The 24,096-nt window shown below is 42.9% G+C and overlaps 1 protein-coding gene across 1 annotated transcript in view; it reads left to right on the forward strand.

Annotated features, from left to right (window-relative positions):
• ROR2 (receptor tyrosine kinase like orphan receptor 2) overlaps window positions 1-21,857 on the forward strand; it is a 37,434-nt gene extending 15,577 nt beyond the window's left edge. The window contains exons 4-7 of the mRNA XM_066615831.1: window positions 6,375-6,502; window positions 12,997-13,311; window positions 17,427-17,638; window positions 21,804-21,857. Of these exons, the coding sequence (XP_066471928.1) occupies window positions 6,375-6,502; window positions 12,997-13,311; window positions 17,427-17,638; window positions 21,804-21,857 (709 nt within the window). The remainder of the gene's footprint in view (window positions 1-6,374; window positions 6,503-12,996; window positions 13,312-17,426; window positions 17,639-21,803) is intronic.
• Window positions 21,858-24,096: the final 2,239 nt, after the last annotated feature.

Below are 24,096 nucleotides of genomic sequence, written 5' to 3' on the forward strand. Positions count from 1 at the left end.
CCATCATCCTTTAATTCTCAGAAAAGAAGCTTTTAAAGCATAACGTATTATCCTTAGGAGAAATTGGGCTGATACAAGCCTACCTATATATACTCTTGCCATTGAAGCATAACATCATTGTTATCAAGGAATTATGTTGGATATGCCTTCTGGCTCCCTCATATGACAGCCTGCATACAATAGATGTGTTAAGCTGTTAACGTGCGTCAGAATCGGTCTGCATTTGTCCTGACAACTAGCTTTTGTGATGTGTAAAAAAGGCCTCTTTGTTCTATAAGTATCTTTGAAAATTTTGACTGGCTGCTGTTTTGTATTTGGTATGCCTAATTTCGGTTACCTATCTAGTAATGCTTGAGAGATATTGCTGAAGAGAGGAATTTGAACCTACAAAATGAGCAAGTACTGCTTGACTGTGAAGCTGGAAAATTTGAATTCTAATGAATGAAGGAAGCAAATTTTCTGCAGCACTCAGAACATTTGCATTGCCTTTTCTCATAGCACATGTGCATGCCTACTAAGAAGTAAGCCCCATTAACTTCAGTGGGATTTACTCCAGGTAAGTGTATAGGATTGCAGCCTCAGACCCCAATTCTCAGTTCTTACTGCCAGTCCACTGCCAGTGTACACTCACAAACGTGCCGTAAGGCATGTCTATAGCCCTCAGCACTGGTCTGATGCTAGTGCTAGCTGGTGCTGGGCTAGCGCTGGTGGACCGCTGCACCTCAGCCACCCCAAGCGCAGGGGGGTGGGGACCACACCGGGTGACATGCCGGGGGGGTGATGTGCCCTGAGGGGAGGACTTGCTAATTTCGTGACATTAGGAGCTACCCCATCATGCCATACACCGTTGGATGCGGAATGTCCATGGGGAGTGCAATGCAAAAAGCAGAATTGAAATAGCTCCTTTCGTTCAAACGTTATGGCCAAAAATCTGGAAAGAAAAAATGAATGGATCCCTATGGAAAGTGAAAGTGAGCCGTATCGCGTTTACTCGTGAGTAGGTGTAATTTCCATAGTCCATTGGAAAGTGCAGGCTGAGAGGAATCCAATGACACCAGAATGGTCCCGATCCAGTGAATGCAGCCCCCTCAAAACACCTGAGGTCCTTCCCTCCCTCCCAGCTGCAGCCTATTGAACTCGATGGAAAGCAAACTCAGCAACTGGTCATGTTTACTAGTGAGTAGGCATATGTGCCTTGCCTTTTGGTCAGGTGAGGCAAAGGGGAATGTGAGGCTACCAGAAGGGTCCTGATCTGATGGAACTGGAGCACAAATGCTCCAGAACGCAGCCCCCTCCCCCCACTAAGAAGGACAAAAAAGAGGCTTCAGCTGGTAAGGGGAAAGTTTTCTATTTTGCACTTGCAAAGCCAGGTGGGTCTTTATCTTGATGTGCTTGAAATAGAAGAACTTTAAACTGGGCACTCGGGAGGGCTGGAAATCTCACTGATTCTTTTTTTTGGGGGGGGGGGGAGTGATTGCAGGCAGACTACAGAGTAAGCCCCATTGACCACAATAGGACTTACTTCAGAGTAGATTCACTTGGTGGAACAGAACTGGCTCCCCCTTATTTAATTATTTCTTTTATTTTAGTTTAATTATTTAAACTTATTTATTTTAATTTGCTTGATGATGTCACTTCTGACCATGACATCACTTCCAATGGGTCCTGGACAGATTGTCATTCTAAAAAGTGGGTCCCAGTGCTAAATGTTTGAGAACTGCTGCAATAAGGTGTTAGTAAGTTGACATGGGGTGTGTGTGTGTGTGTGTGTGTGTGTGAGAGAGAGAGAGAGAGAGAGAGAGAGAGAGAGAGAGAGACTCTACAAGTTTTCAAAATCACTAAAATCAGAGTTTGGAGGAATAATACCATCATGTTATATATCAATCAATGTGTAATTTCATGCAGAATGCAATGAAACAGACCACACTGAAATATCTGTGTTCTGTCAAAAGGTACAGCCAAAAAACCAGTGGGGGCGGGCCGATGGTACATCACGACACCCACCACCTGGGGCATTGCCCCGCCCACTGCATGGGGTGACACGAATCGTAGTGATGCCACTGTTTCCACAGATGGAGAATTTTACCACAGTAAAGCATTTAAACAGCTTCTCCAAAGGAGAAGCTAGATGGGACCAGAAGGGATACTGAAAAGCTGCTGAAGCAGGAGGAGGCAATGGGTAGTGGCTGGTGGCTGCAGTGGGACTTTTAAGGGCCGCCAGAAAGGGCCTTGCAGGGTACATGTTGGGCCACCCTGGTCTAGACCTTAACAAATGCCCTTAGACCAGCCATTTTCAAGCTTTCTCAGCTCACGGCACATTGACATGGCACTAGATTGTCAAGGCACACTACAGTTTTTTACTTACAATAAATTACTATATTACAATTAATCTTAAATTAATAAATTAATACAATTAAATCATTACATGACAAAAAAATTCACAAGAAGCTAGGAAAGGGAAGTATATGTGGTTTCTAAAAAGGAGGAAAAAATGTTTTAAAGTCATTGAAAACAGTGAAAAATGTTGAGAATAGGAGAGAGAAGTGCCAATTGCCTGCTTGTGTATTTGAGAAAAAAGAGTGCAACCAAAAGCCCAAGCCTATGCATGCCTACTCAGAAGTAAGCCTCATTGTAGTCAATGGCGCTTACTCCCAGGAAAGTGTGGATGCGATAGCAGCCCCAGAGCCCAATCCTATGCGTACCTACTCTGAAGTAAGCCCCATTACAGTCAATGGGCTTGCTTCCAGGAAAGTGTGGAGAGGATTGTGGCCCAGCACCCTTCCTCTAAAAGCCCCAAAGTGCAGGAAGGGTCGCTTTGGGGAGTTGCAGGCAAACTGGCAAGGAAAAGGGACTTCCACGGACCCTTTTCAGCCAGCCAGTCCTTAGGTTGGGGACCTCAGCAGACTCACCCACGATGTACGTACTTGCCCGCTTCTGGCTCCCTCTTCTCTTTCACTCAGCAGCTCCCACCTCCTGGCTCCTCCAGTCTTCTCTGGTTGCCCAATCAGCACGCAGGCAGGCAACAACCACCTTCTGTCCAACCCTACTGCATGTCTACTCAGAAGTAAGTCCCATAATAGCCAATGGGGCTTACTCCCAGGAAAGTGAGGGTAAGGTTGCAGCTTGAGTCGTGCTCAGTAACAGGAGCAAGCTCCAATTGGACTCCTCAGCTGCTGTGTGGGATGCAAAGCAGCCACGACCAGCCCCTTTGCTGGCTGCTCCCTTCCTTGTGCTGCTCAAAGCAGCACAAAGAGGCTCAAAGCAGCTGCTTCTCCTGCAGGCGGGTGTGCTGCTGCTGGTGCTGCTGCCGCCGCCTCCCTCCTCTGATCCCGTGGCACACCTGAGGCAGCCTCGAGGCACACCACTGTGCCGTGGCACAGCGGTTGAAAACTGCTGCCTTAGACGAATTTCTTAGTTTGCCTCTTGCTGAGCCTGATGTTTCTTCTTTGCTAATATTCTTTGAAAAAAGCTTCAGAGCCTTGAAACCTCTATTGATTATGTTCTGATTGCCTTTATCATAGTAGCGGTGAAAAGGCAGTGGTGTGTTTGTGTGTGTGTGAGAGAGAGGGGGGCGTATAGCCTTGCCATGTCAAATCATGTTTAGGTTCTAAATGGCTTGAGCTGAATGAAGTTCCAAGCTCAATCTTGACATCTCTTAAGTATGTCTGGGAGAGCTGTACAAAGCTGCATCAGTCAGTGTCAATAATGCTGAGCAAGATGAACCAGAAGTCTGACTCACTATCAGGCAGCTGTCTGTTACTATATCCATTTCAAGTTGAGCCTGAGTCAAGTTTAAACTAATGCAGCTATCTTGCTGATCAAAATAGTTTTGCATAGAGCCAGGACTGGGAAGCTTCAAAATTCAGTGACTGCTCCATGAATTTCAACTCTAGTCTGTAGCTGAGTCACTTTCATCTGCTTTGCAAAAAGTATATTGGTTTTATGTGATTCTAGGAACCTTTTGTGAATTGAGATGAAGACTTATTTTCTTCCCTTGGTTCCTCCTTTTACTTTGCTGACTGAATTTGCTTCATGTTGAGTTTAGTTACTGTAAAATGTATTGAATGCCATTCAGTGATGGGAAGGGCTGCTGCTAAATGATGCCACCAGTGTTAGAAAAATGGCATTCCATATGTAGTGAAAATGACTTCATTTTTTAAAAAAATGATTCTATATTAGCTCACTTTTATTAAATTAAATCAGGCTCTGCTAAACATTTCCTACATTCTATTGTTCCTTGATCATTTTCTAGTGAACATTGAGTGTAACAATCCCCTATTAGTACAGCATCTGAAATTCCCTCATTGTGCTTCATGATTATAAAGTCCAGTGTTGGCCTCATCCGCAAGCCAAAGGAGGTACATTTATTTTAAGGAATGGGTAGCTCAGTCCTAACATTTGCTGGTGTAGTGCAGCTGCATGGCCCACATTCTTTCCAGTGCTGGGAAGGAGAAGGCTGGAGGTCTTCTCAGGGCAAGGGGTTATCCCATGCAGAGCTCCAGCCTGCATAATGGAGCTATTTGTATCTGCACCAGCTAAATTGCTGTCATAAGTTTGAGAAGTGCTTTGTTGGGTTTTCGGGCCTGGAATAGGATTCGGCTTAGGCCAGTACTGTCAATCCTGCCTCTCGCCGACTGGATCCACCCCCCTGTTGTGCCCCTGTTCTGTCCTCCCCTCATCCCTGAATTGCCCAGTGTACTTGTTCCGTCCCATGTAGTGTCTTGATGCAGCACTGGCAGGATGACACAGACCTTCCCACCAGCACAGCCTACTCACTAGGTGCCACAAAGGACCTTTACAACACGTTTGTGACACCCTAGTCTGGCACAGCAGCTTCTGCACCAGTGCTAGGAAAGATTAGGATTGGGCCATAAAACAGGAAGGAAATCCAAGTCAGTAAAAAACTCTAAGCTGTATAGTCTCTCCTTTACCTGCTCCACCTCTTTGTTATCACAAATCTGTAACAAGGATTTGGGAGAAGGGCAAATACGATCCTTTGCTTTAAGTCTAGGAGTTTTTCCTTATGGCTTCTGCCAGCAATTGCTAGTTAAACTAAGGACGCAATCCTAACCAACTTTCCAGCACTGGCATAGCTGTGCCAGTTGGGCATGTGCTGCATCCTGCAGTTGGGGGGCAGTCACAGAGGTCTCCTCAAGGTAACGGAATGTTTGTTCCCTTACCTCAGAGCTGCATTGTCCTTACCTTGGTGCCGGAAGGTTGGTTAGGATTGTACCCTAAAGGGCATAATGCAATGGCGATGAGTTCAACTATCATTGCAAACGAGTTATAACATCTTGACAGGCATGCCGCCCCTCCCCAAAATGGCTTGCATTGAGGAACCTGTTATGAATCTGTAAGAAAACGTTAGCTTAACAGAAAATTTCACCTTTTCTGGTGTCCAGTCTCTGAGGTTTTTGAATGGCGCACCTTCTAGGTCCACAGTGATTTGTCGTATAGGCTAGTCTGACCTGTGCAGCACTGCTTGCCATACTTGCGGTGTGACTAATGCAAGGTCAAAAGAAAGCACCACTTTTTAGCTAACCTGGGCTGTGCATGAACCGGCAGCACATGTCAGAGACCTTTGAAGTAGTCTCAGTCAGTTTACAGACTCACCTTCCCTCATTGTGAACCACAGGAGCTACTTCACTGGTCCCACAGTGTGGAGACTTACCACCCCCCGGGTCTTAGTAACTGGTCACCCCTGCTATAAGAGATACCTGTGTTTCTCAGATGCATAGAGTTGTGTCATACTGGTTTTAAAAAGTAGGACAGAGTTTCACCCAAACATTAATTCAAAATGTGCGCTAGGCTGTATGTTGGAAAAAGAATTTGGCATTAAGCATAAGGGGAAGGGGGGATGCTTTTCATTCTGTTTATGTCATAGTTCAGGATTGTGCCATATTTTAATTAAATCTTGGCAAAGCCTGTTTTGCTGTCCATGGCAGGAAATGAAGACTCATAGAAGGGAGGGGGGAGAGAAACAACAACTTGCCTAATTGCTCCACAGGCCGTTAGATGCCAGTAACGCATCACAAGGTGTAACATGACGCCTGTACTATCTCCACTGAACAATTTTTTAATGGCATTACCTATCACATCCCATCATCATTAGCCTAGGATTGCTAGACATTGTTGTTTTCACTTGGTGGAGTACCCCCCACCGCTTCCCCCTGAATTAAAATGTTGCCCCTGTAAGATCCAAAACAGTGTCAAGTGGAACAGAGGTGAGAGAGCCATTCCTGGAGGAACGAAGAATGTCAGACAGCCATCTCTCTTTCCCCCTCTCCCTTCAAGAATATAATTCTTTAAAATTCATCAGGGAACAGGCAGACATCTGCAGATGTACTTAAAGGCTCCTAATTTATCGCTTGCAGAGAAGATTACCATGAAGATGGGTTTTGCCAGCCTTACAGAGGAATTGCCTGTGCTCGAATCATAGGAAACCGGACCATTTATGTGGACTCCCTCCAGATGCAAGGAGAAATCGAAAACCGAATCACTGGTAAGCCTGCATGTCTCTCTCCTCTTCAGAAAGTGTATTTCATGCAGAATCTTGCAATCTGTTTTAACAATCCAATAAACAGGCATGAAACCAGGTAGACCCTTTCAAAACTTCAGGTAAATTCACACAATCTGGGTTTGTTTTTTTCCTTCTATTGCCATGACTTTTATAGTAGTCCCATGGGAGAATCCCTGTAGAATTAGTCTGCCTGGAAGAATTCCATACATGCTGGATCGCTTGTGACTTAAGTTCTGGTTATTTCGTTTTTTGCTACATAATCTGAGATGTGATAGGAAAGGATCTGACAGGATCTGAAAGATGTGATAGGAAAGAGGATAGCTTGTTCGTTTGAATAAATTCAGATGCCAACACTTGCTTACTGCAGATAAGTAATGACCGGGAAGAATGGTCACTGCAAGGGACAGCTCTAGGAGGGAGCAGCCAAGTAGCTGTTAACCTCAGGGGAGGCAGAATGCATCGCCTCTTCCCCTGCTGCAGCCAAGCGAAATGGCTAAAGACAGAGGCGATTCAGGGGGACTGGGAAGGAGACAAATAGCATCCTGATCCTTCCTTGCATTAGCTCGTAGGTAGACCTTATACCTGCTGTCTCCAAACCATGGACCACTGCATTCAGAAAACTCTGCCCCCATGTGGCACTTTTCATTCTGCACCGCAGCCTCTATTCGGAAACTCACTTCAGGCAGCCTGTTCATTTTTCTGCCCCAGCAGTCTGTGCCCCGATTTCTGGGCAGAAGCATCTGCCCAGCATGAGTTTCTGAGCAGATCAGCTAGAAAGATAAGAGACTGTGGCACAGAATGGAAAGCACCACACCACACAGGAATGACTATCTGGATCCAACCCACTGACTACGGTTTGGCACCTGCTGCCTTATACCATTAGAACTTTGGTTTATCTGGCTCAGTATTGCTCATATTGACTGGCAGAGTTTCTGATGGAAATTTAGCTCTACCTAGAGATGCCACGGATTGAACCTGTGGTCTTCTGTGTTCAAGGCATGCGTTCTGCCACTGAGCTATGGCCATTTCAGGGAATCAGGAATTCAGCCACAGCCGAAGTGCTGAGTAGTGCATTCTCACCCACACAAAAAAGTCTCTTTTGGAGTAACTACAGCCTCCCCCCTCTAATTGGCAGCCACTTTAGACTTCAGGGATTCTAGGACAGAATCGGCAGTGGTCAAGACTTGGGTTGGCATCTTTGCTTACTTGGGAGGGGGTAGGGAAGAAGAATGTAGTCAGGATTCTGCTTTGTACGTAAGAAGGTGATTGTCAGGTTACTCAGTCTTCGTGTAACTTTTATGCTGTGTGTATTAGGTGACTCTCATGGCAAAATAGGCTGAGCATATCACGGTGAACTCATTTTTTCTTCAGAATTAATTTACACTCACTCTAAAATTTGTTAAGTGTAAGTGCTTTTTGCATGGGGAACAGATTCAAATCACCAAACTACAGTGGGAGAACTGAAACAAGACCATTTTTGTTTTAACAAAAAAGAGTTTTGTAACTTGAAATAAATTTGGACCTGATCAGGGCCAGCTTTAAGCCAGTTGGACCAATTACTCCCTGTTGTGCCCCATGCCTAAAGGGCCCCCATGCTAGCATAATCTATAGTCCTTTAACTCACATGTCCTTTTTGAGGGCACATTTGATTGCTTTCTATTCTACCATAGAGATATAAAGTCTATAAGAAATACTATTTATATCTCTAAGATTTTGAAGACTTGGCTGTGACTTGGGCCCTGCAAAAATGTTTCCATTTGGGCCCTGCAGTTGTAAGGCTGGCCCTAGTCCTGATCCCTGAACTTCTTGTTTTAGTAAAGCAAATGTGACACTCCAAAAACTGCTGATTTGCATCTCTAGTCAATGAAACTGGTTGCTGTGAAATGGAAAGTAGTGACACCTGCTGTCCAAATTGGAAATTTCAATTAATGAGGACAACTTTTAGCATTAGTTGCTAAAATAATTTTTGCAGTGTAAAATGTGAAGGAGCCCTAATGTGGTGTTTGCAAAACAAAGGTGTTCAAAACAGGCATAAATGCTTCCCCTCCTTTCTTGTCATCCTGTTACTTCTTAAATTCTCTGGAAGCAGCTCACCCCAAATATTGGGGGGGTAAGCGTCACTACTTTTTGGTCCCCCCCCCCGTTTCTTTTGTGGTAGGCCCTGTGCCTTCACTTCTCTTGGCCTTGTTCTTATCTGCATTCTTTGAAAGCCCAGCTTGCTCAAGTATGCTTTGCTATTGATTACAGCCAGTGGGTAATTCATTATAATTTTTAGTGCAGATTAGCGAAGTCATCAGCAAACACTGGATTCCTTATGGGGCTCTCACACTTTTTGTTTAACACAGCCAGGAATGTTACAGACAGAAAAGTGCCAATCTCTGATACAACCCAACCTTAACTGCAGATTCTTTGTAACATTTTACTTGGCATTCTTGGCTACTGCCCAGTTAATCTGTTGTTTGAAATCTCCCCACCTCTGGCTCTCTCCTCCTCCTAGTCTGCCCAAGTGAAGTAGTCAACACATTTAAATTGGTAGGTGATTGAATAAGTTGAAACCCTACACTTGTCAAATTGGTTGAGTTGCATTGTGTTAATCATGTAGTCTTATGAACATACTAAGGCTTTTGTGGCTGGATTATTTTAAAACATAATTTAACATGTTGCTTGAATCTTTAAGCCGTGGATTAAAACATTATAGGATTGAGTCCCAGTGTTTCACTTTCCACTGTGAAGATGCTTTCACAGTGGAAAGTGAAATGCTGGGACTAGATCCTATAATATGTTTTAATCCATGGCTTAAATATTCAAGCAACGTGTTAAATTATGTTTTAAAATCATGTAGTCTCTTCACAATCACTTCCCACCAGCAGGTTCTGAGCATAAACCCTTCTCTCTTCCATAAAAAAAGTCAGTTGATTGAATAGGACTTTGTTGGCTTGCATGTTGGGGGGAAAAAAGAAAGTGTTATACTGTTGTATAAACCAGTGAAGGTCATACTTACCCCTCAGCCAAGACATTTTGGCCGCCATAACTCAGAGTGAGTAGCTAGTTCTGACTTTCTATCAGTGATGTTCTTGTTACTACCATCCTTCCTACTTCTTGTCAGTTTGCTGTTTCTCTTTGTTCCACTTTTATCTATCTTTCTCTTCTTCCATTGTCATTCCTATATAGCAATATTAAAAGCCCCTGGGTAGCCTAACCTGAGGACTGAGCTAGATGCAACAGTGGCAGTTCATACATTTAAACCCTGGCAAGAAAGTGAGGGAGGTATTGTAAGATCCAATTTAAGGACTAAAAGGGGGTGTACAAGTGAACATAGTGAAGCCTTCCATGACTTACTCTCTGCAGCCTTTCTTCACAGATGTTTTTCTGTTATATGGGTTCACTTTCAGTTGGAAAAATGGGACCTATGGAGAGAGACTGTGTTGGAGGTCCACCACATGGGTTGAAGAGTTTTCACTCCTCATCTGTGCACCTACATCTTCACTAACCAAATGCTTCTTGCTTCCTTAAATGACCCTGTCTTTTCTCCTTAGCTGATTCGTTTGCTCATACTTGCCTCCTAGAACACCAGCAGCATGCCTCTTCCCTAGCTCCATTCTCAGGAGCTGTGCCTTAGTCAAGGGGTGTCAAGCTCATTTCATATTGCAGGCTAAATAATATTCATGTTGCCTGCTGAGGGTTGGAAATGATGTCATTAAGCAATGCGCCCATTCTTCTTCCCTCCCTTTGTTTCCTCCTTTGAGTCAGTCTCCAGATAGTAAGCCCTTTGGGACAGTGTATTTTCACTCTCTGTCAAGTGCCATGTACATTGATCATGATATATAAATATAAATCTATGTTACCAGAAGGTATTGGATGATCAAGGTGAACATGTACTGAACGGTGAGAACAGAAAATGAAAAAAGAGAGCAATGAGGTCATAAAGGAAGCTGCTGATTATAATGAAGTTGGGATATTGAGTGATTTTCATTATTTCATAATTTCTTTGCCTGTTACCTATTTGTGTGGATTAGAAATGCAGATTTGTAACTAGCATAAAGCTTTAAATGTTTGGAAATGTGGAAATATGCCTATATTTTGGGCATAGTTCATGCATTAGATACATGACAAGTATTTCACTCTTTTATTCTTCTAAGTTTTAATCGTGCAAATGTAAGAGAGAAATGTCAGTATGTGGGCAGTGAGTGCCAAACAAGAGGTCCAACTTTGTAACTATGACACACATCTTAAATGGGAACAGAGCAATTATTCCATCCCTATAAAAGTTGTATCAATAGCATTTGTATTTTCTCAAGAATTGTGCGCTTGGTGTTTGTGTTTTCCCAGAAGTTGAACAAAATGGACATGGTACATTTTATCCAGCGTACTAATACAAAATAATTTAATTTGAGCCAGACCTCACAAGGTCTTAGTCTTGGGACTTGCTTTCAGTGCCAGGGCTCAGCTGTGGAACATGTGAAGAAATGCTATGGAACAGCTTGTCTTTGATCATGTGCATTGTGCCTTTATGTTATGACTTTGTATGTACAACTCATCCCAGCATATCTGGGATCAAGTGGAATGATTTCCAGGATATAGGGTGTGACTTCCAGGCACCTCTTCTTTTAAAAATGAAGCACTCTTTAGTCTTCAAGATATAACCTAACCATGCCAGTTGGGACTGGAAAAGGAATTCTCTCCATTAAGAATCTGAATGAATTGAACTACACAGCAGAGATCCAGAGATGAATGGGGAGGGTTAATGCTGCCAAAGCAGCTCTGTAAGGAGACTTTTTGAATAGGCTGGGCAAATACATTCTAAACATAGAGAAAATATTAATTGGTCAGTGCCCCACCCCTAAAAAATGTTTGGGATCCATGCTGACTGGGGGACATTTGTTGAAGTTCCTACCATTGCAAAAACTGGGGGGGGGGACTGCATACACATTGCTCTTCTGTGTAATCACATCATGCAAGGCATGAGCGACAGGTGGGTCTGCAGCTCAGTGGTACAGCATGTGTGTTGTATACTGAAGATTCCAGGTTGAATTCTCAGCACCTTCAGTTAGGGTAGAGAAAAATTCTTCCTTGGAACACTTTAAGCTGCTGCCAGCCGGTGTCAACAGTGCTCGGTGAGATGGACCAATTGTCTGATGCAGCAACAGGCATCTTCCTATGTTCCTAAGGCATTGGGTTTGCCTTATATAAGAACCAGCTCCCCATTAGAAATACTGTATCTGCCAATTTCGTATCATCTGGGCTTATATGAAAAAAAAATTGACATTCTGGTTTTTCTGACGGTGCTGAGAATTTTTCATTCTTAAACCTCACAATTCTGCAAGTTCCTGGATTTATCTGGAGGAAGCCTTGAGAGACAGTTCAATTTGGGTGTGTAGTGCAGGTGTGCCCTTTCGTACTTGTAGCATGCTGTGGTCAAATTATCTTCTGTAAAATGCATGGAAAGCTTCACTGTCAGCATAGAGCACATGGTCTTCTAAGGCCTCCCACCTGACACTTGGAGACCCCAGATCGTGAGATACGAATTCATCCCCACAACAATGGATACCTTCCTTTCAGTGGAAGAGCCTATTTTTGCCATGTAAACCGCTTGTGAACTTTTTTTTTGTTGGAAAGCAATATATAAATGTTGGTACTACTACTAATAAACTCTATGATGTTCTTTGTTGTTTCAAGTTCCTTCCCTTCTCTTACCTGCTTAAGGACCCAATCCTATCAGGCCAGCGCCAGCCCTCCACTGGCACTGAGTGTCTCAAACGTGCTGTAAGCCACAGCCAGCGACACTCACTGCCAGGCCGCGCAGGCTCAGCTTGAACCTGGAGCTCCAGGCGGAGGCCAGTCATACACTGCCCAGAGCTCCAGGCAAATGCCTGGTGACAAAGCATTAACTTGGGGCAGGGGGGAGGTGTTCTGGGACGGGACGGAAGGGGGTGGAGTTGGCAGTAGGCTTGGCCGCCATATCCTAACCCCCCTCCTGGGAAACCAGACACAGGTCTCCTCAATTCTGTGACCACTCAATAGCAGGCACACATCTGAGGAGACCTATTGGGGCCGCCCTTGGAAGCATACATAGCATCTGCTTGGTGTTTCCAAAATGGCTTTCTTTTATAAATGTCTTTTATTGGTTGCTTGCTTTGAGTATCTTTCAGGGTTAAAGCAGGGCCAATGTATCTTTAGGCCAACTAGACAGCTCACTAGGGTGCAGACCTCAGAGGGGTGCAGGACTGACCTTTGAGGAGCACAGTTTTACACAGTTAGTTTTTTTAAACCCTGTAGAAAATGCAACTGACAATTTATATTTTTATTTTGAAAACAATTTTTGGAAGGATGCAAGTACTAAGAACTTGGCTAAGGCACAAAATAGCCTGGCATCGGCCCTCAGTTAAAGATTATTATATCTAATAAATGATATTGGATTTTGTTTCATTCGTTATAAACCAAATCTTAATGATTGGCTTTTCTGTCTTCCTTTCTAGCTGCATTTACTATGATTGGCACATCCACCCATTTATCTGACCAGTGCTCCCAGTTTGCTATCCCATCTTTCTGTCACTTTGTGTTTCCCCTGTGTGATGAACGCTCTCGGACACCTAAACCGAGAGAGCTCTGTCGGGATGAGTGTGAAGTTCTGGAGAACGATCTGTGTAGCCAGGAATACAACATTGCTCGGTCTAATCCACTCATTCTGATGCAGCTCCAACCCCCTAAGTGTGAAGAACTGCCTCTGCCAGACACCTTAGAGGCTGCCAACTGTATAAGAATTGGAATACCTGTTGAGCGACTCAACAGATGTAAGTGACCATTCTTGCTTTTTCCCTTAGCTTTCTTCTTTTTGTAAGTTTTCTGATAAAATATTTGATTTATTACTGCTACTCAATTGAGCTACTGACCAGTTAATGGTGGGGTTTTTTTTTTTTGGCTATTTTTCATAATTTGTTTTTTAATTGGTTAGTAAGTTAATTAACTCTTGCTGAGGCCTGATAGGTTAATGAAGACATTCAAATAAAATCTTATGCATCCTTACTTGGGACTGAACCCCACTGAGTTCAGTAGAATACTTCTGAATGCTTAGGACAAGATTGCAAGTGTAATTATTAAAAAAAATCTTGGATCCATTCCAGGGACCTCCCCCCAACGGATATGGAAACAGCGAATATGGAGGGCCTGTATTAATAGTGACCCCTGTGCATCCCCTGCACACCCCCACACACCCATTAGCGTTGTTTAAATGCTTACTGGGGAAACGTTTCTTGCTTTAACAGGTCGCTTATAAGCATTCAAGCTTATAGCATGATGCAAACAGGCTGTTAGCAGAGTGAATGCTTGAAAAAAAGAAACTAGATTGACACTAACTGGAAGCAGGAAGTTAAGTTCAAGCATGTTGTTCTGCTTGACTTTTTCCTTCTTACAGCAGTCTTTAGCCACGTCAGACATAACTTATTTAGTCAGTCTTAATGAGATTATCTATAAGCACAGCTGCCTTTGATTTCAACTGAACATTTTTCATTTCTGTAGCTCTCATATTAGGAGGAAAGCTATAATAATTTTGCTCTGATCGGCAGATTGTGATCTTTTGATAGGTTTCATTTATCTTTGCAATTGGCCATCTTTTGAGAAAAAGTTATCTTTGTGTTTGTTGATTTCTTTTCCCATTGAAGTGAGCCAAGGAAGGAAAGAACATCCATCCTGTTTAAGCAGGGATGTGCGCTTAAAGTTTAGTATCAGCTATTTATTTGGAATGTAGATTGGATCAGTTATAATCCATGTTAACATCACTATTAATTTATGTACCAATTAAACAAAACATTTACGTTCTACCTATGATAAAATCTATGCCCCGCATTAGGTTGATTTTAAACAATCATTAGATTGTCTTTAAACTTAGAGCTGACCCTGGATCTCTTGAACTTTTTAATTTAAGATTTAGATTTCTAAACTTGTACATTGTGTTTCCAACCTTTGTCTCCAAATGACTGACAAAACGAGCTTATGCCTTATGCATTGTTGGGCTGTAATCCTGTACGTGCTTAACTAGGAGCATCTATGAGACTTACTTCTGAGTAGATATGCATAGGATTGTGTTGCAAGATGTCACAAAATTTTTCATTGTTTTGACAAAGCATTAGACTTTTCTAGACTGTATATTTATTTTATATTTATAGTTTCCATAGTTTATATATAGTTTTTAATTTATTTATGGTTTCTATATCAGTGGTCCCCAAAGTCCTCCTTAAGAGAAGGGAAACACGTAAGTATTTGCTGGGGTGAGAAGATTGCAGCTACCTATGTCCCTTTAAGGAACGGAGAGGGGGAAGACAGCAGCATGATTCCCAGGATCGCGCTGCTGCTGGGAAAGGGTTTTTTACCTCCAGCCGGTGCTGGAGTCCTGGGAGGTCCAGGGGGTCTGGGGAGCTCTCCTCAGGACTCCCCAAGCCTATGTAAATCTTAAAAATAAAAAAAATGGGCACTTCCAGTTTTTGCGTCAAAACCAGAAGTATCCATTTTTTTTCTTTTTTACAGACTTAACAGAGGCTTGGGGAGCTCTGTGGAGGGCTTCCCAGACCCCCCTGGACCTTGTAGGACTATACCGCTGGTTGGAGTTAAGTGAAAAGCTAGCTCCCCTCCCTAGCAGTAGTGCAATCCTAGGAATCGTGTTGCAGCCTTCCCCTTCCCCACTCCTTAAAGGGACATAGGCAATGCTTCCCTGGTTGGTGGGTCACGACCCACCAGTTTCAGAACCACTGTTCTATATCATCAGGATATAGGAGTTGGGAGACTCAACTTGTTCTTTTTGCATCAGAATTATTTGTATATATTCATCATCTAATGAGGATGAGTCTCCATTTTCATGTTTCACTTGGTCTTCACCATCATGATATCGGTGGCAGCAGGAGCTGCAATGCACAACCACCACAATGCTGCATACCATGTGGGTATTCTAAGCAGCTGCACACTGCCAACACACAGAACAGCAAAAACATGCCCAAGTAAGATTTTGACAAAGCAAGTATATGAAAATGAGTGGGTATCTAAAACTAAGAGGTTCATAACATGAAATAGGTTCCCGTTTGTACCCGTTCATTGCACATCATTTTAACTTGGATTGCAAGAAATTGAACTGAATGGGCCTCATAGCATGGCCAATACTCTGTGATGCAAAACACTGTATTACCTTTGACTTGGCTATCACTCCCTGCTAGTTGGGGCTTCCTTGGAAAGGGGCATATCATCTTGGTAGGAAAAGAGGAACAGCAGATGTCAAATTTGCTCTGTCTGTATGATGTAGAGCAGCGGTTTCCAAGCCGCAACCAGCAGTGTAACAAAAAAGCCACTCAGCCACAAAGATGGCTGTAGTGCAGAACGGAAAGTACCGTGCCCAGGTGGCTTTTTCATTATACTGGACTGGGCCTGTGGGCCACAGTTTGGAGGCCCCTGATGTAGAGCAATGCTTGGCAACATTTTTGGGCAAAGGGGCTGAACATTTGGCAATGACATCATCGCTGAACTTGTGGGCTACCAAGCTCTTGGAAGTGGCTGTGCGGAGCTTGGCTTGGGAGGCAAAGCCGCCCTCCCAATTTGCCACACGCTGGACAGGGCATGGCAGCAGCTCATGGAGTCCCTGTGGGTGGGAGGTTTTGCCTTCCAAGTCAAGCTTCTTGTGGGCTGGATGACTTTTGAGCCTGGTCTGCTGGCCTTAGGTTGCTGACCCCTGATGTAGAGGTTTATTGCCAGAAGTCTGCAAATTCTGCCTTAGGCACCTGAGCAACTGCCAGACCTCCCTGATAGTTGGTCTGCCCTTGCACATAACAGAATGATTTGTTTTTGGTAACATGCAATATATATACAGTGCTGGGCAAAACCTTTATGTTGCTGTAAAGTGCTTGTGGTGTTTAGAATTCACAATGGAATAAGCCTGGTGGAAGTGGGAACCCCTGACATCTCTGGAAAGAGCATTTCTCTGCTCATAGCATGACAGATCGGCGGCAACAAGCCAGTGCAGATCACCTTGTGCATGTGGAGCGAGTTTTAATGAGATACATAAATATTATGAAACCAGGACAGTTGTGTTTAGGAAAGTAAAGCAAAACCAGATACAGAATAAAAAATAAAGACCAGAAATTGGTAGGTAGAAAGTTTAAGGGGAGAAAGAGATTGAGTGAAAGAGGGACTTAGAAATTAGACAAAAGGACAGAAACAAAATTAGCAGATTAAAAGCAATGAAATAAGAATTTGGGAGAAACAGTTAGTGACTCAGCCGTAGATTACTGCATAAATGTCAACAGCCCTGTTGACTCTCAGAGTGTTCCCTTTTTCAAATTGCTGATGGAAAAGTTATGTGTCCTGACTTATTCCAGTGTGATGTTGCTAACTCAGGCCTTGTCTGCATCTGTCACTTTGGAATCAGTTGGTTAATCTTACATGAAAGAGAAAGATGTTTGATGAAAGAGAGGCTTAAATCATGCTGAAGCTGATGAATGCGCTAAGCCAGCCATTTTCAACCACTGTGCCATGGCACACTGGTGTGCCGTGAGTGGTTCACAGGTGTGCCACAGAAATTTGGGAGAAGGTCATTTATTAATAGGGCCAATGGGAGATGTGAGTCCCCACTGGCAGCATGGTGTGCCTTGTCAATTGTCAAAAACCTGGTGGTGTGCCTTGACCATTTTAATGCCTTGTCAGTGTGCCATGAGATGGAAAAGGTTGAAAATCACTGCGCTAAGCAGTGTTGAGATGTATTGCCCCATACTGTACTTTATCATTCTGGAGACTTGCTTACCTTAAGTCTTACCTTGCTTCTATTCTGTGGTCAGCCAATAGTTTTTTGAGCTTGGGAAACTGTTCTTTTTTCAGGGGAGCAAGGCAGTTTCCTTACTTTTAATCACTTTTTTAAAAACACTTCTTGCAGATCATCAGTGTTACAATGGCTCTGGAGTAGATTATCGAGGGACCGTCAGCGTCACAAAGTCAGGCCACAACTGCCAGTATTGGGACTCTCATCATCCTCATTCCCACGACTTGACAAGCTCAGAGTTCCCAGAGCTTGGCGGGGGGCATGCATACTGTCGCAATCCTGGAAGCCAGATGGAAGGTCCCTGGTGTTTTACTCAAAACAAAAACGTACGCATGGAACTGTGTGAAGTACCCTCTTGTAGTATGTATTATTTTTTTCCCTGATTCTAGAGTGTTTGTAGTAAGAATAGCTGTAGCATAAATACCTTTTTAAGAACTTTGTTTGCTCTCTCTCTCCCATGGGACTTAAGGCTGTGAGGTTTAAGTGCATGCTAAACATGGCTTGGATTATATCTGTGATGGGAGAGAAAGTAAGTTCTGCGCTGAATACTACAGAAATGATACACATTTTCAGTGAGCACCAACACTCACATCTGTTATCTTCCCTGAGTGACAAAAGCCATTCAGATGTAATTCTTTTGCTCAGAAACTTTTCAGAGGTTTCCCCCACCCCCAGTTGTCCTTTCAACTGAGTACTCAGAATGAGTCTTCAGTTCAGGGACAGACAACAAGGTAAAAAGTGGGGCTGGGATTCAGGATGGATTCCCTGGTATTGTTGGAAAAATATAAATGAGGCTCAATTTACACATTAGTGGGCACATAGAAAGTTGCATTATCTGGAATCCATCCATTGCTCTAGTCCAGTATTTCCCAAACTGTGTATTGGGACCCACTAGTGAATTAGGAGCCAATTTTTGGTGGGTGGTGGAAAGTTTCTGAAATATTTAAAAAAAAAAAAAAAAGAAGAAGAAGAAGACAAAAAAAGACACCTTTCCAAATACCGTTGCCCAGTTTGCTGAAGAAAATTGAAACTGTGAGCAATCTGGATGGAGAGGCTGTTCTTTTGTCTAGAATACTAACCTGTGATATGAGATAATCTTCACACCACCAAATTAAAATAACACATTTTCTGATTATGCTGTATATCAAGCGTGAGCCAGGTGTCACCCTTTTCTCTGGCCTAGAAGTCCCTAACTACACATCTTGCTTTCCAGTTCAGTCTTCTGGGTACCCTGGAATGACTGTAAAGGTTTCGGGGAACAGTCCTTGAACTCCATTTCTAGGGAGAGTCTAGCAAATGTTCACACACGCATACTATATGTAAGGTCTCTAGCAGCTTCAGGAGCATAGGACCTGATTATTATTAATTAATAATTTATTAATTATTATTAATAAATAAAGCATTTCTTTCTAAACCATTTCTTTTACTAATAAAACTATGTTGTCATTTTGAAAAGTGGGTTCCAATGCTAACAAGTTTGGGAAGCACTGCCTTAGAGGAAGAGCAGGAGCAGAACATAGTTATTGTTCTGAACACCACAAGGCTTATAGAGCATTTTCAGTACAGGGACTACTAGATGCCAAGAGCTGCTAAACTACATCACTATCTTTGAATACAAAGTTAAAGAGTGAGCTTCACGCCATTGACAAGCTGAACGTACGAGACTTTTTTCAGCTGGATTGGAGTGGTAATGCCCTGCTTTACGTTTAATCAACCTGAGAGAGTGGTTCCCAAACAGTGGGACCCACCAGCGTGTCATGACACAATTTTTGGTGGGTTGCAAAAACTGAGAAGCTAATAGCTGACAAGGAAAAATGTATTAAGCCCTATGGAAACCAAAACACAGCAGCACTTACTCACAAGCAGGCAGCTGTGCCTTGGTCTACTTTGAAGGGTGGGCCAAGGGAAACACAACAACACCAGAATGGTTACGGTCCGATGAACATGGGCCCCAACAAATTCTTGAAAAGGAAGCCTCTGCCCTCCAAGCTGACAAGGAAAACGTATTGAGCCCTATGAAAGCAAAACTGAGCCACAGATGCGCATTTACTTGTAAGTAGATGAGTGGCGCCTTGGCTCTTATCAAAAGCCAGCCAAAGGCAAATGCAAGGCCACTAGAATTCTCCCAATCCAATGAACGTGGACCTCAGCAAACGCGCCAGAAGGCATTCCTCCCCCCACCTTCATAAAAGGAATAAAACAGAGGCTTGAGCAGCTTGTAAAGTGAAACCTTTTTCTTAATCTCATAAAGCCAAGTGGGTCCCAATAGAGTGTCATTATAAAAAGTGGATCTCAGTGCTAAAAAGTTTGGAAACCACTGCTGTAGTCTGTCCCACATGGCACAGTATTGCTGATGCCAGCAGCAGTGGTTTTCCATTGGGTTTTGTGTGGTGGTCTTTTTTCAGCCCTAGTTGGAGATACTGGTGATTGAATCTGGGGCAGTTTGCTTGTGGGGCAGGTGCTCTCCCACCAATTGAGGACCCTCTCCCAGTCTTGAAATCAATAAATGGAGCACAGAACGCAGCTTCTAATTTTGCTGTGGTTCTGTATACATAATGCAGAAGAACGTCTTTTGGCAGTCTGCCCTCTAGCACAATAACCAAGTGTGCTATATGCTTTAGACAGGATTTTAATTGCTTTTAGCTGCCCAAAGGCCCTGTTGGAGCATCTGGTGAGATATAAATTGAATGAAAATGAATAAATAAATAAGACTTGCAGGTTAAGGGGTTAGGGAGACTTGTATCTCTTCACACAGCTGCCCGTAGTTTTTTGAAAGGAGGAGTCTGCATTGCTTGGGTTCAGCTAGGCATACACTGACTAATCACTGTCAGTTTGCACTCTAACTGACCTCTTTTAAAGAGTGTTCCCAGTGTCATGTACACAATCTTATTTTTGAGAGTTTGGGAGTGTATTTTAGAATTTCATCCATACAAAAGTGAATGTTGAGTGCCCACCCCAAACAAGTGCCAGCAAATACCTTCTTGTGCCACACGAATGGCCCAGTCCTATCAAAGACTAGCGCTGGCAGAACGCGGAGTGCCACAAAGACTGCACCAGTGCTAGCACAGCGACATAGCCATGGGGGGGGGGGGTTTGTATTACTGTGCTGTTTGTGTCATAAAGTATTGAACTTCACATTCAGCAAAATCATATACTATCTTTTCTGGATATTACTGCTTCACTGTGTTGGCAGCAGAGGGAGACTAGATCATGTTTTTAAATGCTGATCCCTGAATTGCTAGTTTTCTACATGAAAGGAAGGTTTATTTTCCTTTTTGTTGTCGGTTTTCTTTTTATGGGGGGGAGTAGTCAAAAATGTAATCCTTCATCTGTAGACTGATACAGTGCAGTCCAGGAAGGACTATCCTGCGTGCTGTATTGTTGTTCTGTGTGTGTGAGATTCAAATGTCCAAATCAGTGGTTCCCAAACTTTTTCGCACTGGTGCCCACTTTTTTAAATGATACTCTATCAGGACCCATCTAGGCTTACCAGGCGTTAAAAGAAGGAAATCTAGAAATAAATAAATAAATAAATAAATATTTATTTATTTATTTATTTATAAGTAATAATAACCAGAAAAAGACTTTCAAATACTTACTTCCCTGTATTTACACATGCAAACTGCAGGAGCTGAGCGCTTTGCAGGGTGATTAGCAGCTACAGGGTTTGATTTTTGAATAGCCCCAGGGCTCGAGGCAATTGGTTGTCTGATCTTTCCATCATTCTTTGGCAACGCACCCAAAAAATCAGGTCGTGACCCACTAGTGGGTCCTGACCCACAGTTCATAGTACCATAAGTGCTGTGTAGAAAAATTAGTACTAGCAAATGAATACTATGTTGAAAACCTTAAATTACATCTGTCACAATTTAGGACAGCAGCAAGCACTGGTAAGTTATATAAGATGGCTCAAAGGCATATAAAAATTAAGCCGCAAACACATGCAATTGTTGGTTACATTATTTGCATTTAATTTTGAGTGAGAGAGAGAGAAAATGCAAGGTGCCCCTCATGCAGATTCTCTCATTCATGTTAAATGGGTGAACTAGCTCTGGACGTGTGTCTTTTCTCCTTCTCTACAGCCTTTGTGGGCATGGGAGTTTTGTGTTTATCTGTATTTCCTGGCAGCAAATTGCTGAGTGATTTAACAGTATATCATATTAAAAGCAGCTCATATAAATGTCTCTTGAATCATTTGCTTATTTAGCAAAAGCAAAAGCATTGGTCTTTAATTCTCTATTTGGAAATTTCAGTAAACAGCATTTATGTGGCACAAACTGAGTAGATCCATGGAATTTATGTTCCTTTAGCAACTATTTTTGACGTGTTGTGTAGGAAGTCTGGTGCTGATTAAAGCAGTCTTCATTTTACCATTGTGTTTCTCCTGTGTTATGGGTGCACCTTGTGAAGTCAGTTGTGTTTTTAGTTTGCATTGCTTTTTGAGTGTTTAAAAACCCTTCTGAAAACATGACATGCTTTGAATGTAAACAGGTTCACGTGACAGCAGCAAAATGGGGATCCTCTACATCCTGGTTCCCAGTATAGCCATTCCTTTGGTGATTGCCTGCCTTTTCTTCTTGGTGTGCATGTGCAGAAACAAGCAGAAAGCGTCTGCTACGACTCCGCAGCGTCGCCAACTGATGGCCTCTCCAAGCCAGGACATGGAAATGCCTCTTATTAATCAGCACAAACAGGTACCATTTTTTAAAACACCATGTTTGCCATGATTTTAAACTCTTCAGCGATGGGGTTGTTTGAATGCAAATGATTGTATGCATTAGGTTGGTGCCTGTGACTTTTGGGATAAGTGTAAATAGCATTCTGGTTTTTTTAGAAAAAACAATCAAATTATGAGAAAAATCATGTGCTCTTAAGCCATTTCTGCCAATGTTGCATTTACGCAACAGGGACCAAATTTGTACACCTGTGGGTCAGGCAAGAATGGGTGAAGCTGATGATCCTGCTTATAAAAACCATGGTCACTTTTTTCTTCTGCTTGCACACTTTTCACACAATTTAACAATTTAGCTGAAATATCGTTTGATAAAAGATTTCTTTTTGCAAGTCGCTTGTAAGAATTTGTAATTTGTTCTTTTAATTTAAAATTCAGTATTATAAACAATAAATACACATATTCTGTATCTGTTACTTTCAGACTAAATTGAAGGAGATCAGTCTCTCCACTGTAAGATTTATGGAAGAGCTTGGTGAAGAGAAATTTGGAAAAGTTTATAAGGGTCATCTGTTTGGTACCACTCCAGGGGAACAGACACAAACAGTTGCCATCAAAACACTCAAGGATAAAGCAGACTTAACTCTCCGTGAAGAATTTAAACACGAAGCAATGATGAGGTCAAGATTACAGCACCCAAATATAGTTTGCTTGCTTGGAATAGTGACCAAGGAACAGCCCATCAGTATGATTTTTAGCTATTGTTCCCATAGTGATCTCCATGAGTTCCTGGTGATGAGGTCTCCTCACTCTGATGTTGGCAGCACCGATGATGACAAAACAGTGAAGTCTACTTTGGAGCCAGCTGATTTCTTTCACATGGCGACTCAGATAGCAGCAGGAATGGAATATCTCTCAAGCCACCATGTAGTCCACAAAGATTTGGCCACTAGGAACGTCCTGGTGTTTGACAAGCTCAATGTGAAAATATCTGATTTGGGTCTTTTCAGGGAAGTTTATTTTGCAGACTATTATAAACTAATGGGAAATACACCACTTCCTATACGGTGGATGTCCCCCGAGGCTATCATGTATGGCAAGTTTTCCATTGATTCAGACATCTGGTCCTATGGCGTCGTGTTGTGGGAGATCTTCAGCTACGGCTTGCAGCCTTATTGTGGCTATTCCAACCAGGACGTCATCGAAATGATACGAAACAGACAGGTTTTGCCGTGTCCTGATGACTGCCCCGGTTGGATCTACTCGTTTATGTTAGAGTGTTGGAATGAATTTCCCAACAGAAGACCAAGATTTAAAGACCTCCACAACAGACTGAGAACATGGGGTAACCTCTCTAATTACAACAGCTCTGCACAAACCTCTGGGGCAAGCAACACCACGCAAACAAGTTCCCTCAGCACAAGCCCGGTTAGTAATGTCAGCAACACTAGGTATGTGGGACCAAAGCAGAAAACACAGGCATTCCCTCAGCCGCAGTTCATACCAATGAAAGGACAGATAAGACCTATGGTCCCGCCTCCTCAACTCTACATTCCTGTCAATGGTTACCAGCCAATGCCAGCCTATGGGGCATACCTGCCCAATTTTTATCCTGTCCAAATCCCAATGCAGATGGCTCCACAGCAGATGGCTCCCCAGCTGATTCCAAAACCAGGGTCCCATCATAGCGGGAGCGGTTCCACAAGCACAGGATACGTAACAACAGCCCCTTCCAATGCCTCTGTGGCTGACAGGGCTGCTCTGTTGTCAGAAGGTGCAGATGACATACACAATGCGACAGAAGATGTGGCTCAGAGTCTGGTCCAGGAAGAAGAAGAGGAGGAAGGCTCAGTGCCTGAAACAGAACTACTGGGTGATAATGACACTCTTCATATGGATGAAACAGAGTTTCAGTCAGAAGCCTAAGGATGTTGCTTCATTTCCTACACAAAATTACATGCCCCCTTTAGCATGCTGAAGACTGCAGTCTTTTTTGACTTGTATAAGCAATGCGTTTTACTTTGAACAACTAATCCAAAACTACATGAAATGCAATAATAATGCGATACCATGTTTACGGACGTTTCTTCCCAGCAGATATTAGCAAACGTG

This window comes from Tiliqua scincoides, chromosome 2 (genome assembly GCF_035046505.1).
Source record: "Tiliqua scincoides isolate rTilSci1 chromosome 2, rTilSci1.hap2, whole genome shotgun sequence".
Taxonomy (NCBI): Eukaryota; Metazoa; Chordata; class Lepidosauria; order Squamata; family Scincidae; genus Tiliqua; species Tiliqua scincoides.